The sequence below is a fragment of the Heptranchias perlo genome, unplaced genomic scaffold (assembly GCF_035084215.1).
Source record: "Heptranchias perlo isolate sHepPer1 unplaced genomic scaffold, sHepPer1.hap1 HAP1_SCAFFOLD_140, whole genome shotgun sequence".
NCBI lineage: Eukaryota > Metazoa > Chordata > Chondrichthyes > Hexanchiformes > Hexanchidae > Heptranchias > Heptranchias perlo.
The window spans coordinates 195,161-210,925 of record NW_027138646.1 but is presented as its reverse complement, the minus strand read 5'-3'; the positions used below and the strand labels follow the sequence as shown (position 1 = coordinate 210,925).

The following is a 15,765-nucleotide window of genomic DNA, read 5'->3' as shown; positions in this document are numbered from 1 at the left end:
GATTCTGTATCTCGTTAAATATTTCTTTAAACGTTTTCCACTGATCATCAGTCGTTTTACCCATTAACAGATTTGTCCAGTTTACTGTGGACAGTCTCTGTCTCATCCCATTGATATTAGGAGAAAAATAAAAACGAGGGATGGAGTGGGGCCATTCAAAGTGGGACCGTGTGAGGCAGAACGACTTTTGTCTCAGTTTTTACCAAGGAGGAGACAGGTAACTCAATTTGATCTGGAAAGAGAACTGGAGGGTGTTTTAGCGGTGAGTTATAACACTATTCACACTACTGCCAGCACAATTGTTGAAGAGCTGTGAATAGGTGAATAAATCTCAGGGGTCGGATAAGATGCATCTGAGGATCCTTAAGGAAATAAGAGAGGAAATTGCAGGAACTCTGGAGCAAATCTTCCAGAAATCACTGAATACTGGAGAGTTGCTTGGAGACTGGAGAAAGGCAGATGTTACTCCGATTCTTAAAAAAAGGAAACGACAGACCTGTGAGTTTGACGTCCATTGTGGATAAAGTTATGGAAACCCTTATTAAAGGGAAGCTCAGTGAGCACCTGGATAGAAATAAAATAAAAGATCGTCAATGTGGGTTCATGAAGGAGTGGTCTTGTCAATCTAACTTAGTGGTTTTCTTTGCGGGTGTGACAAAGGAGCTTGCTGGATGTAAGGCAGTGGATGTGCTTACTTGGATTTCAGTACGGCCTTTGATACAGTTCCTCTGGAAAGGCTGATACTGTAAATAAAGAAAGCGGGAATCAGTGGAAATATTTTACAATGGATACGTAACGGATCGACCGATGGAACCCTGAGGGTGGTGGTACAGGGATTGTCATCAGCCGGGGAGAATGTTACCAGTGGGATCTCACAGGGGTCGACTTTGGCACCTCTTTTGTTTAATATCTTCATAAATTGAAGACAAGGCTGAAGCGTTTGCAACCATCTTCAGCCAGAAGTGCCGAGTAGATGATCCATCTCAGCCTCCTCCCAATGTCCCACCATCACAGAAGCCAGTCTTCAGCCAATTCGATTCACTCCACGTGATATCAAGAAATGGCTGAGTGCACTGGATATAACAAAGGCTATGGGCCCCGACAACATTCCGGCTGTAGTGCTGAAGACTTGTGCTCCAGAACTAGCCACACCTCTAGCCAAACTGTTCCAGTACAGCTACAAGACTGGCATCTACCTGACAATGTGGAAAATTGCCCAGGTATGTCCTGTCCACAAAACGTAGGACAAATCCATTCCAGCCAATTACCGCCCCATCAGTCTACTCTCAATCATCAGCAAAGTGATGGAAGGTGTCGTCGACAGTGCTATCAAGCGGCACTTACTCACCAATAACTTGCTCACCGATACTCAGTTTGGGTTCCGCCAGGACCACTCGGCTCCAGACCTCGTTGCAGCCTTGGTCCAAACATGGAGAAAAGATCTGAATTCCAGAGTTGAGGTGAGAGTGACTGCCCTTGACATCAAGGCAGCATTTGACCGAGTGTGGCACCAAGGAGCCCGAGTAAAATTGAAGTCAATGGGCATCAGGGGGAAAACTCTCCAGTGGCTGGAGTCATACCTGGCACAAAGGAAGATGGTAGTGGTTGTTGGAGGCCAATCATCTCAGCCCCAGGGCATTGCTGCAGGAGTTCCTCAGGGCAGTGTCCTAGGCCCAACCATCTTCAGCTGCTTCATCAATGACCTTCCCTCCATCATAAGGTCAGAAATGGGGATGTTCGCTGATGATTGCACAGTGTTCAGTTCCATTCGCAACCCCTCAGATAATGAAGCAGTCCAAGCCCGCATGCAGCAAGACCTGGACAACACCCAGGCTTGGGCTGATAAGTGGCAAATAACATTTGCGCCAGACAAGTGCCAGGGAATGACCATCTCCAACAAGAGCGAGTCTAACCACCACCCCTTGACGTTCACCGGCATTACCATCACCGAATCCCCCACCATCAACATCCTGGGGGTCACCATTGACCAGAAACTTAACTGGACCAGCCATATAAATACTGTGGCTACAAGAGCAGGTCAGGGGCTGGGTATTCTGCGGCGAGTAACTCACCTCCTGACTCCCCAAAGCCTTTCCACCATCTACAAGGCAGAAGTCAGGAGTGTGATGGAATACTCTCCACTTGCCTGGATGAGTGCAGCTCCAACAACACTCAAGAAACTCGACATCATCCGGGACAAAGCAGCCCGCTTGATTGGCACCCCATCCACCACACTAAACATTCACTCCCTTCACCACCGGCGCACTGTGGCTGCAGTGTGCACCATCTACAGGATGCACTGCAGCAACTCGCCAAGGCTTCTTCGACAACACCTCCCAAACCCGCGACCTCTACCACCTGGAAGGACAAGAGCAGCAGGCACGTTCCCTTCCAAGTCACACACCATCCCGACTTGGAAATATATCACCTTCAATGTTCCTTCATTGTCGCTGGGTCAAAATCCTGGAACTCTCTTCCTAACAGCACTGTGGGAGAACCTTCACCACACAGACTGCAGCGGTTCAAGAAGGCGGCTCACCACCACCTTCTCAAGGGCAATTAGGGATGGGCAATAAATGCCGGCCTCGCCAGAGACGCCCACATCCCATGAATGAATAAAAAAATGATCTGAAGCAAGCTCACTGGTTGAATTTGCAGGTGATACAAAACTAATGGAGGTGGTGGACAGTGAAGCTGAACAGGATAAGCTGCAGAAGGATTTGAATATTCTTGGGAGACGGGTGGCAGACGGAATTCAATATAGAGAAATGGGGACAAAAAATGCAGGAAGGGATTATTGGTTAAAGGGAAAGAAACTAACGTGTATGGAAAATGAGAGCGATGTCGGGACCCTGATAATAAACTGAAGCTATCACAACAATGCCCAGTGATGGGGAGTAAAACAAATCAGATTTTGGGATGTATTAGAAGGTCTATATTGAGCCGAAGTGGTGAGGTAATCCTATCACTTTATAAATCATGGGTGTGACTGCGCTTACAATACCGTGGACAGCTCTGGGCACCACAGCACAAAAGGGATATTGCAGCTATTGAAAGGATACAGACGAGAACAATGACAATGATTGAGCGGATGGAGGGATTGGGTTATGAGGAGCGATTATATAAATTGGGCCTGTTCTCACTGGAAAGGAGAAGGTTGAGAGGTGATATGATTGCTGTTTTTCGGATTCTAACGGGACTGGATAATGTCGACCATGACAAGCTATTTCACCTTGTCCAGCACAGTAGAACCAGAGGACACGGCCTGCACTTGAAGGGAGTCAATTCAAAACTAATGTGCTAAACAATGACCCAGAATTTGCTGGATCAGGGCAACTCGTCGCAAGCACCCTCAATTCCATTTTTTTCCTCGCCCTTTTAGATTATATTATTTTTGTGCCGTAACTTGGAAGTGCGAGCTGATAATGTGAGGGCAACGGGACATCTGGGACCTCCTGAACATTGGGTCCAATGGTCTATCTCCTTAACCAAAGAAACAGAGGAACGACAGAGAAGGAAATAGGGTGAATTAGAGGCAAATTAGATACAGCAAGAGAAATGAAAAGGGGAAGGAAGATTGGACTAATAAAGAGAGAAAAAAAAGACACAGGAAAAGTAAGAAAAAGAATTAAAAATGTAAAAAACCTCCAGGGATAATTTACGACCTGTGGGGTTGAGACTCTCCACATTTATTGTTCCCTTTCTGGGTCTCTGAGGTTGTGTCAAATAAGGACCATAAATCACATCATTACTAGCTCCTTACAACATGAATTACCAGCCCTAAATGGCTGGGGAGGGATTAATTTGTAATTACGGTGTAAAACCAGCAATTTCATGAGACAATGGCAAAATGGTAATTGTTTTTGTTTTTGTGAGGCTAATGGTGGAGCAGTTTGCGGCGAATCGGAACTCATGGCATATCCCTTCCTCGTCTCCAATTGCTGAGTTTTTTTTACACACTAATAATGGCAGGCACCCTGAACTCATCATTGTTTTTCCAGGCCCATTATTTCAGTGAGCCAGTGGTCAGTCTATGCAACAGGTGCCCGAGGGAGACGATGGAAGCAGATAGTGCTGAGTCATTCAAATTAGATAGATTTCTAATCTTTTTTAATATTTTGTGATGCAGTATATGAGTAATGTGTGACATGACCTATGGTGAATGTAACAGACATAGAAATGGTGAGCGAGGAAGAGGAAGAGAGAGACAAACACAGATGCAGACACACATGCGGACGTGCCCACACAGACCCAGGCGCATACACAGACACACCAACACAGTGAAGGATGATACCAGAACTGAGAGGTTCTAACCAACAGGCTGGGACTCTTTTCTCTAGAAAAGGAAAGACTGAGGGATGACCTGATTGAGGTCTTTAGAAGGAATTCAGGAGAAAATTCTTTACCCAGAGAGTGGTGAGAATGTGCAACTCGCTACCACAAGGAGTAGCTGAGGTGAATAGTGTAGATGCCTTTAAGGGAAAGCTAGATGAGGGAAAAAAGGAATAGAAGGATATGCTGATAGAGTGAGATGAAATAGGGGGAGGGATGGAGGCTCATGTGGAGCATTAACATCGGCACATACTTGTTGGGCCAAATGGCCTGTTTCTGTGCTGTACGTTCTATGTAAAGACACCCACACGCGCACACCCCACTCCCCCTCTCCCTTTCACGGGGGTCTGGTTCTATTGGTGTGGCCCCTCCCTGTAAATGGTGAACACCACTTCCTACCTTTTGCCAGTCTGAGTAGCTGCCCTTAACCCCATCTCTCTGTTCTCTGTTTTGTAGCCAGCTTGCTCTCTGTTCTTCTACCTGTCCCTCACTCCACATACTCTGACCTCAGTCATGAGTCTACAATGCGGTATCTTATCGAAGGCCTTTTGAAAATCCAGATATATTACATTACCCTTGTCTACTCTTTCTGTTACTTCTTCAAAGAATCCAATAAGTTTGGTCAAGCACGACCTTCCCTTCTGAAATCCATGCTGACTGCTCTTTATTATATTTTCAGTTTCTAGATGTTTTTCTACTCTTGGGGTAAAGATTCCATTATCTTTCCTACCACCGATGTTAAGCTAACTGGTCTATAGTTCCTTGGACTTGTTCTATCTCCCTTTTTAAATATAGGAATAACATTATCTGTCCGTCAGTCCTCTGGCACTATTCCCTTTTCTAATGAATTTTTATATATATGTAATAGTGCCTCTACTATCTTTTCCCAAACTTCTTTTAATATTCGCAGATGCAATCCATCCAGACCAGGGGTTTGACTAGTTTTATCACTTATCCCCCGTCTTCCTATCTGAAATGTCTTTATATTCTTTTTGACCTCTTCCTCTAATGCCATGCCCACCTTGTTAGTCTCCCCAGTAAATACTGAGGCAAAGTAATTCTTCAATATTTCTGACATTTTGCTGTCATTACCTGTGAGTTTACTGTGTGTATCCCCTAATGGCCTTATCCCTCTCCCTATCCCTCTCCCTATCCCTATCCTGATTTTTCTTTTGTTATTTATGTGTCTGTAGAATACTTTATTTCTTTTTATATTCCTTGATAATTTAATCTCATAATTCTTCTTTGTTTTCCTAATTATTTTTTGTCTTCTTTCCTAATCTCTTCCTATTCCCCTTTGTCACCCTCTCCTTTATTGTCCGTGTATTTAGAGTATGACTTTTTCTTCAGTTTCAATTTTATCCTGATCTCTTTATTCATCCATGGTGTGTCGTTATTGACTAGTTTGTTCTTGTTTTTTACAGGAATATATTTCTCCTGAACTCTGTTGACACTGTTTTAAATATTTCCCACTGCTGTTCTATCTCTTTGTCAACATTTTTTTCCAATTTACCTTCCCTCGTTCCATTCTCATCCTCTCAAAATTAGCTTTCTTCCAATCTATTACTTTGGTCTTTGTCTTACTTATGTCTCTACTTTATTATGTTATGATCGCTATTGCCTCGATGTTCCTCTATGCTCACTTCTCTTATCTGCTCTATTCATTTCCCATTACTAGATCCAGCAGTGATTTCTCCCTTGTTGGGCTGCTCACATACTGGGTAAGAAAGGAGTCCTGTATTCACTGTAAAAACTCCATTCATAGAATCATAGAAATTTACGGCACAGAAGGAGGCCATTCGGCCCATCATGTAATTGTCGGCCAAAAAAGAGCCTAATCCCACTTTCCAGCACTCTGTCCGTAGCCCTGTAGGTTACAGTACTTCAGGTGCACATCCAAGTGCTTTTTAAATGAGTTGAGGGTTTCTGCCTCTACCACCCTTTCAGGCAGTGAGTTCCAGACCCCCACCACCCTCTGGGTGAAAAGTTTTTCCTCAGCTCCCCTCTAATCCTTCTACCAATCACTTTAACTCTATGCCCCCTGGTTATTGACCTCTCTGCTAAGGGAAATAGGTCCTTCCTATCCACTCCATCGAGGCCCCTCATAATTTTATACACTTCAATTAAATCTCGCCTCAGCCTCCTCTGTTCCAAAGAAAACAACCCCAGCCTATCCAATCTTTCCTCATAGCTAAAATTCTCCAGTCCTGGTAATATCCTCGTAAATCTCCTCTCTACCCTCTCCAGAGCAATCACATCTTTCCTGTAATGTGGTGACCAGAACTGTACACAGTACTCAAGCTGTGGCCCTAACTAGTGTTTTATACAGTTCCAGCATAACCTCCCTGCTCTTATATTCTATGCCTCGGCTAATAAATGTAAACAATTTTACAACACCAAGTTATAGTCCAGCAATTTTATTTTAAATTCACAAGCTTTCGGAGGCTTCCCCCTTCGTCAGGTGAACGATGTGAAATGAGATCCTCGAAATGAAATCGCATTTATAATTCACAGAACAATGCTTGGTGAGTACAGACAGTTTTTTCAACTGCCCCTTGCCAAGGCAATCAGTGTGCAGGCAGACAGGTGTTACCTGCAAGGTCTCAGAATATACAAATCACCAAAAAAAAACAACAAACAAAAAAAAAACAGAGATAGAGAGGTAGAAACAGAAAAAAGACAGCAACTGACCCGTTATATTAAAAACAGATAACATTTGTTCGCTGGTGGGGTAACGTGTAGCGTGACATGAACCCAAGATCCCGGTTGAGGCCGTCCTCATGGGTGCGGAATTTGGCTATCAATTTCTGCTCGACGATTTTGCGTTGTCGTGTGTCTCGAAGGCAGCCTTGGAGAACGCTTACCCGAAGGTCGGTGGCTGAATGTCCTTGACTGCTGAAGTGTTCCCCGACTGGGAGGGAACCCTCCTGTTTGGCGATTGTTGCGCGGTGTCCGTTCATCCGTTGTCGCAGCGTCTGCATGGTCTCGCCAATGTACCATGCTCTGGGGCTAATAAAGGAAAGTATCCTTTATGCCTTTTTAACCACCTTATCTACCTTTCCCTATCTCTTCTTGCCAATTTATTTGGGGGCCATTGAAATCTCCCACAATTATTATTCTAAATATTTTACTCATTTCATAGACTTGCCTCCATATTTCTTCCTCCTCTTCCCTTCCACTATCAGGTGGTCTGTAGAGTACCCCTACTAGCGGGATTGATTCCTTGTCTTTTATTTCAATCCATATGGATTCTGTTTCTATCTTAATGTTACTTATCTCCCTTTTTTCTATTGTCATTATGTTGTCTCTAATTAGTACAACAACCCCACCCCCTTCTTCCATCCCTATCCTTTCTAAATACATTATATCCTGCAATATTTAACTGCCAGTCCTGCTCTTTATGTAACCATGTTTCAGTTATCCCTCCTACATCGGGCTCCTCACTAGGAATTATTGCCTCCAGTTCCCCTGTTTTGTTTCGGGTGCTGTCCACATTGCTGTACAGGCAATTTAATTTGTTTTTAATAATTGTTCCCCTCACTTTATTTTTAACAATCATTTTGTACTTATGTTCTAGAACTGGATTTGTTCCCTGACCCTTATTCCTTATCTTGGTCTGACCTTTACTCTCATCTCCTATTTCTTTTATATTATCTTCCCAGATCCCTCCCCCCGTCTTATTAGTTTAAAGTCCTATCCACAGCCCCATTTATCCTTCCCGCTGGGACCCTGGTCCCATTCCGGTTCAGGTGGAGCCCGTCCCAGTGGTACAGCTCCTTCCTGTCCCAGTCCTGGTGCCAGTGTCCCATGAAATGGAACCCCTCCATCCCACACCTGTCTTTCACCAGGCATTCACCTTCCTCATCTGTTTATCCCTGGACCAATTAGCACGTGGCTCGGGGACTAATCCCGAGATTACCACCCGTGAGATCCTGTTTCTTCATTTAATTCCTAATTTCTGATATTCCCTTAGCAGGACCTCCTCCCTTTTCTTCCCTGTCATTGGTCCCAACATGGACCACAACAACTGGATCCTCCCCCTCCCCCTCCCTTTCCAAGTTCCCCTCCAGTTGTTCCGAGATATCCTTTACCCTTGCACCAGGGAGGCAACACATCCTCCTGGACTCTCGGTCACGACTGCAGAGGACGCTGTCTATCCCCCGAATTATCAAATCCTATTTCTATTCTGCTCCTCTCCCCCCTTGAACTGTCTCCTGCCCCACGGTGCCATGGATAGTATTCTGACTGTCCACCCCACAGCCTGCATCCTTATCCCCACAGAGAGTTAGTACATTGTACCTGTTGATAGGACCAGTGTCTGCGGGACCTCCTTCTCTACCTCCTCATGGTTCCCCTTACCCTGCTGACCGACAGTCACACTCTCCCCTCCTGTACCTGTACTTTCCTCTAAGAGGGACTGGATTCTGTTGAGATATTCCTCCCCCCTCCCTTATGTGTTGGAGTGTCTCTAACTCACACTGCAGCTCAAGGACTCTGAGCCGGAGTGTCTCGAGGCAGAGAAAGAAGAATGAGGAGAGGCAACATAAACTAATTTGAAAGGGTGTGCAGGAACAGAGACACCTGGGGATGTATGTACACAAACCTTTGAAGGTAACAGGACAAGTTCAGAAGGCTGTAAACATATGGGATCCTGGGCTTTATTAATAGGGGCATAGAGTACAAAATGCAAGGAAGTTACGCTAAACCTTTATAGACTGGTTCGGCCTCAACTGGAGCATTGTGTTCAATTCTGGGCACCGTACTTTAGGAAGGATATCAAGGACTTGGAGAGGGTGCAGAGGAGATTTACTAGAATGGTTCCAGGGATGAGGGACTTCAGTTATGAGGATACTGGAGAAACTGGGATTGTTCTCTTTAGAACAGAGAAGATTAAGGGGAGATTTGATAGAGGTGTTCAAAATTATGAAGGTTTTTTTTTTATTCGTTCATGGGATGTGGGCGTCGCTGGCAAGGCCGGCATTTATTGCCCATCCCTAATTGCACTTGAGAAGGTGGTGGTGAGCCGCCTTGAACCGCTGCAGTTCGTGTGGTGAAGATTCTCCCACAGTGCTAATAGATAGAGTAATTAAGTTTGATTACTTTGATATGGTAAATAAGGAGAAACTGTTTCCAGTGGCAGGAGGGGTCGGTAACCAGAGGAGACAGATTTAAGGTGATCGGCAAAAGAACCAAAGATGAGATGAGGAGAATTTTTTATGCAGTGAGTTGTTCTGATCTGGAATGCGCTGCCTGAAAGGGCGGTGGAAGCAGATTCAACAATAACTTTCAAAAGAGAATTGGATAAATACTGAAAGGGGAAAAAATTTGCAGGGCTGTGGGGAAAGAGCAGGGGAATGGGACTAGCTGGAGAGCTCTTTCAACAAGCTAGCACAGACACGATAGGCCGAATGGCCTCCTGTGCCATATGATTGTATGTAATTTGATGAAAGCCCTCCCCATGTAAGTTGTTGTCATCAATGACATCTCATTTCCTACACTGAGGGTCCCTCACACCTTGTCATCAGTTTAACAAAATGCAGCAATCTATTTTTTAAAAACACATACCCACAATTTCAGGAAAGAGATGAAAACCTTGGTTGTGCATCGTGTGTTGTGAAGGTGTTTTCACAGGACGAGCCTAACCCTGCTTCATGCCATCATGCCCTAGGTTCTGTACAACTTGGCTGCAATGCACTGCAGGCAGGGCCAGTGGCTGGAGGCCCAGCAGAGCCTGGAGGAAGCTGTGCAAGCGAGGCCGCAGGAGAGCAACACGCAACTGGACGATGCACTCAGCATGGTGAAGGTAACATCATCACAGGACTTCATTGTTGAGCATTCCGTAATTTCTATTGATGAGCTGTGCTGAGCTTGTGGTCATTGCCTTCAATGTGCAGACTGACGGGGAAATGCTGTTGGCACAAAGAATGCGAATGGTGGAAGTCGGCGATCTGACAGGGTATGAGAGGAACAAAGCCTGCACTGATATCACTACAACAGCCTCATGTTAGTGACATCATATCGAGGCACTCAGCAATCACAGGCCATCTGTCCCTCTCTGAACACGACACTAACGACTGTAAGGATCTTCTTGGAAAGCCAGTTGCTGGATGATGGGGGCTTCTGACCTGGGCAAGTTCCTGGCCAAACAACAGTTACACATGAGTGACCCGAGCTTGTGTTTTTTTCACAATTAAGGACAAGGAAGTATCCTGAAGTTAGAAGAGTGCCTGGGAAATAATGAAACTTTTCTACCCTGTGTCAGGTCGCGGGTTTTCCAGTGGGTATTTTCATGGATTGTGTGGCACCAATCTCTCCCACAATCAGACCTCGGGTCGTCCATGAGCTGGAGAGAGCCATTTCCTGCCCGATATTTAGGTATTCGATAGTGAGACACAGGGATACTAACCACAAACCCTTTCCCTCGACTCCAGTCAGTGACTTGGATCACTTGTCGTTACCTTCAATATCAGCTCCAACCGAGACTTGGCTCGCAAACAGTACGGGTTCATTTTGATGGATAAATGATCAATGTGTCGTCTACACAGTGACCATACATCCCACTATCCTCCAGATATAAAATCATAAAGACGCCACTCAGTTTCTCTCTACATAGAATTTAAAATATTCGGTCACATCCTACTCTGAGAAACAACTTACAGCTTCGACCCTGGGCCAGCTTCATGTACCCACCACATACCCGACACACAACTTTCCTGTTCACTGAAAATCAGACATTCCATTCCTCCCCCATATCGAGGAAACTCTCCCTCAGACATTCCATTCCTCCCCCATATCGAGGAAACTCTCCCTCAGACATTCCATTCCTCCCCCATATCGAGGAAACTCTCCCTCAGACATTCCATTCCTCCCCCATATCGAGGAAACTCTCCCTCAGACATTCCATTCCTCCCCCATATCGAGGAAACTCTCCCTCAGACATTCCATTCCTCCCCCATATCGAGGAAACTCTCCCTCAGACATTCCATTCCTCCCCCATATCGAGGAAACTCTCCCTCAGACATTCCATTCCTCCCCCATATCGAGGAAACTCTCCCTCAGACAGTCCATTCTTCCCCCATATCGAGGAAACTCTCCCTCAGACAGTCCATTCCTCCCCCATATTGAGGAAACTCTCCCCCATATCGAGGAAACTCTCCCTCAGACATTCCATTCCTCCCCCATATCGAGGAAACTCTCCCTCAGACTGTCCATTCTACCCCTGTACTGAAGGAACTCACCCTCAGAAAATCCATTCGACCTTCATACCGAGAAAACTCACCTTCAGACAGTCCATTCGACCTCGTACTGAGGAAACTCTCCCTCAGAACGTCTAGTCGATCTCTGTACCAAGTAAACTCACCATCAGACTGTCCATTGGATCCTCGTAATGAAGAAACTCTCCCTCAGACAGTCCATTCAACCCCCGCACTGAGGAAACTCTCCCTCAGACAGTGTATAGAATCATAGAAAGGTTACAGCACGGAAGGAGGCCATTTGGCCCATCAAGTCCAACCCAACTCTATGCAAGAGCAATCCAGCTGGTCCCACTCCCCCGCCCTTTCCCCGTAGCCCTGCAAATTTTTTCCTTTCAAGTACTTATCCAGTTCCCTTTTGAAGGCCATGATTGAATCTGCCTCCACCACCCCCTCGGGCAGTGCATTCCAAATCCTAACCACTCGCTGTGTAAAAAGGTTTTTCCTCATGACACCTTTGGTTCTTTTGCCAATCTCTGTCCTCTGGTTCATGACCCTTCCGCCAATGGGAACAGTTTCTCTCCATCTACTCTGCCTAAACCCTTCATGATTTTGAACACCTCTATTAAATCTCCTCGCAACCATCTTTGTTCCAAGGAGAATAACCCCAGCTTCTCCAGTCTATCCACGTATCTGAAGACCCTCATCCCTGGAATCATTCTGGTAAATCTCTTCTGCACCGTCTCAAAGGCCTTCATATCCTTCCTAAAGTGCGGTGCCCAGAACTGGACACAATACTCCAGTTGTGGACGAACCAGTGTTTTATAAAGGTTCTTCATAACTTCCTTGCTTTTGTACTCTCTGCCTCTATTTATAAATGTAAGGAATCTTACAACACCAGGTTATAGTCCAACAAATTTATTTTAAAATCACAAGCTTTCGGAGATTATCTCCTTCGTCAGATGAATGAATGAAAAGGTTCTCAAATCGCATATCTTATACTATGTTGGGACAGCATCACACCAATCAAAAGGTGTCGTTGTTATTCAAACAGGCCAGTCACGGAGAACAGCACGTCCCAGTACACTAGATATACATTGTGTCTATTACACAGGCAGGCAGAAAGAAACTCAAAATGGCAGAGAGAGAGAGAGAGAGAATTTTAAAAAACATATAATTTTTTTCCCCCTTTTTTGCTGGTGGGGTTACGTGTAGCGTGACATGAACCCAAGATCCCGGTTGAGGCCGTCCTCATGGGTGCGGAACTTGGCTATCAACTTCTGCTCGACGATTTTGCGTTGTCGTGTGTCTCGAAGGCCGCCTTGGAGAACGCTTACCCGAAGATCGGTGGCTGAATGTCCTTGACTGCTAAAGTGTTCCCCGACTGGGAGGGAACCCTCCTGTTTGGCGATTGTTGCGCGGTGTCCGTTCATCCGTTGTCGCAGCGTCTGCATGGTCTCGCCAATGTACCATTCTCCGGGGCATCCTTTCCTGCAACGTATGAGGTAAACAACGTTGGCCGAGTCACAGGAGTATGAACCATGTACCTGGTGGGTGGTGTCCTCTCGTGTGATGGTGGTATCCGTGTCGATGATCTGGCATGTCTTGCAGAGGTTGCAGTGGCAGGGTTGTGTGGTGTCGTGGACGCTGTTCTCCTATTTATTCTCTATTTATAAAGCCCAGGATCCCGTATGCTTTTTTAACCGCTTAGGAACATAGGAACATAGGAGCATAGGAACAGGAGTAGGCCATTCAGCCCCTCGTGCCTGCTCCGCCATTTGATAAGATCATGGCTGATCTGTGATCTAACTCCATATACCTGCCTTTGGCCCATATCCCTTAATACCTTTGGTTGCCAAAAAGCTTCCTCAACCTTCAATGATTTGTGTACATATACCCCCAGATCTGTCTGTTCCTGTACCCCTTTTAGAGGTGTGCCCTCTAGTTTATATTGCCTCTCCTCGTTCTTCCTATCGAAATGTATCGCTTTGCATTTTTCTGCGTTAAATTTCATCTGCCATGTGTCCGCCCATTCCACCAGCCTGTCTATGTCCTCTTGAAGTCTATCACTATCCTCCTCACTGTTTGCTGCCCTTCCAAGTTTTGTGTCGTTGGCAAATTTTTAAATTATTGGACCCCTCTACTGAGGAAACTCACCTTCAGACATCCATTCGACCCCCATACGGAGGAAATTCACACTCAGAACGTCCATTTTGACCCCCTTACTGAGGAAACTCCCCTCAAAGTCCTTTTGACCCCCAAACCTAGGAAACTCAACTTCAGATTGTACATTCGACCCCCATACTGAGGAAACTCACCCTCAAAAAGTTCATTTAATCCCCTTACTGAGGAAACGCCCTCAAAAAGTCCATTCGACCCCCATACTGAGGAAACTCACCCTCAGAACGTCTATTTGATCTCTGTACCAAGGAAACTTACCTTCAGACAGTCCATTTGACCCCCATAATGAGGAAACTCTTCTTCACACAGTCCATTTGACCCCTGTACTAAGGAAACTCACCCTGAAACATTCCATTGGAGCCCCGTACTGAGGAAACTCATCCTCAGAAAATCCATTTGATGCCCGTACTGAGGAAACTCACTTTCAGACAGTCCAATCGATCCCTATTATGGGGAAACTCACCTTCAGAATGACTATTCGACCCCCGTACCAAGGACACTAGCCTTCAGACAGTATATTCGACCCCTCAACTGAGGAAACTCGTCTTCAGAAAGGCCATTAAGAAAATAAGAACATGAGAAATAGGAGCAGGAGGAGACCATCCGGCCCCTCGAGCCTGCTCCGCCATTCAACAAGATCATGGCTGATCTTCGACCTCAACACCATTTTCCTGCAACATCCCCATATCCCTCGATGCCTTTAATATCTAGAATCCAGCGATCTCTGTTTTGAATGTACTCAATGACTGAGCCTCCACAGCCCTCTGGGGTAGAGAATTCCAAAGATTCTCACCACCCTCTGAGTGAAGAAACTTCTCCTCATCTCAGTCCTAAATGGCCTACCCCTCATTCTGAGACTGTGATCCCTGGTTCTAGCCCCCCCCAGCCAGGGGAAACATCCTCCCTGCATCTACCCTGTCGAGCCCTGTAGGAATTTTGTACGTTTCAATGAGATCACCTCTCATTCTTCTAAACTCTAGAGAATACAGGCCTAGTCTACTCAATCTCTCCTCATACGACAATCCCGCCATCCCAGGAATCAGTCTGGTGAATCTTCATTGCACTCCCTCTATGGCAAATATATCTTTTCTTAGGTAAGGAGACCAAAATTGTACACAATACTCCAGGTGCGGTCTCACCAAGGCCCTATATAATTGCAGGAAGACATCTTTACTCCTGTACTCAAATCCTCTTGTAATAAAGGCCAACATACCATTTGCCTTCCTAATTGTTTGCTGCACCTGCATGTTAGCTTTCAGTGACTCATATACAAGGACACCCAGGTCCCTTTGAACATCAACATTTCCCAATCTCTCACCATTTAAAAAATACTCTGCATTTCTGATTTTCTTACCAAAGTGGGTAACTTCACATTTTTCCACATTATATTCCATCTGCCATGTTCTTGCCCACTCACTTATCCTGCCTCTTTGCATCCTCCTCACAACTCACATAGAATCATAGAAAGGTTACAGCAGGAAAGGAGGCCATTTGGCCCATCGAGTCCGCGCCAGCTCCAGGCAAAGCAATCCAACTAGTCCCGCTCCCCCGACCTTTCCCCGTAGTCCTGCACATTTTTTCCTTTCAAGTATTTATCCAGTTCCCTTTTGAAGGCCATGATTGAATCTGCCTCCACCACCCCCTCGGGCAGTGCATTCCAGATCACAACCACTCGCTGTGTAAAAAGTTTCTCCTCATGTCACCTTTGGTTCTTTTGCCAATCACCTTAAATCTATGTCCTCTGGTCCTTGACCCTTCTGCCAATGGGAACAGTTTCTCTCTATCTACTTTGTCTGGACCCTTCATGATTTTGAATACCTCGATCAAATCTCCTCTCAATCGTCTCTGTTCCAAGGAGAACAATCCCAGCTTCTCCAGTCTATCCACGTAACTAAAGTTCCTCATCCCTGGAATCATTCTAGTAAATCTCTTCTGTACCCATTCTGAGGCCTTCACATCTTTCCTGAAGTGCGGTGCCCAGAACTGGACACAATACTCTAGTTGTGGCCAAACCAGTGTTTCATAAAGGTTCATCATGACTTCCATACTCTATGCCTCT

General features: G+C 45.5%; 1 protein-coding gene across 2 annotated transcripts in view; it reads left to right on the top strand.

The window, feature by feature from the left end:
- Positions 1–15,765, top strand: part of LOC137308833 (neutrophil cytosol factor 2-like) — a 95,898-nt gene that overhangs the window by 23,037 nt on the left and 57,096 nt on the right. For both annotated transcript variants that reach the window (XM_067977298.1, XM_067977297.1), the window contains exon 4: positions 10,001–10,135. In XM_067977298.1, coding sequence (XP_067833399.1) covers positions 10,001–10,135 — 135 coding nt within the window. The remainder of the gene's footprint in view (positions 1–10,000; positions 10,136–15,765) is intronic.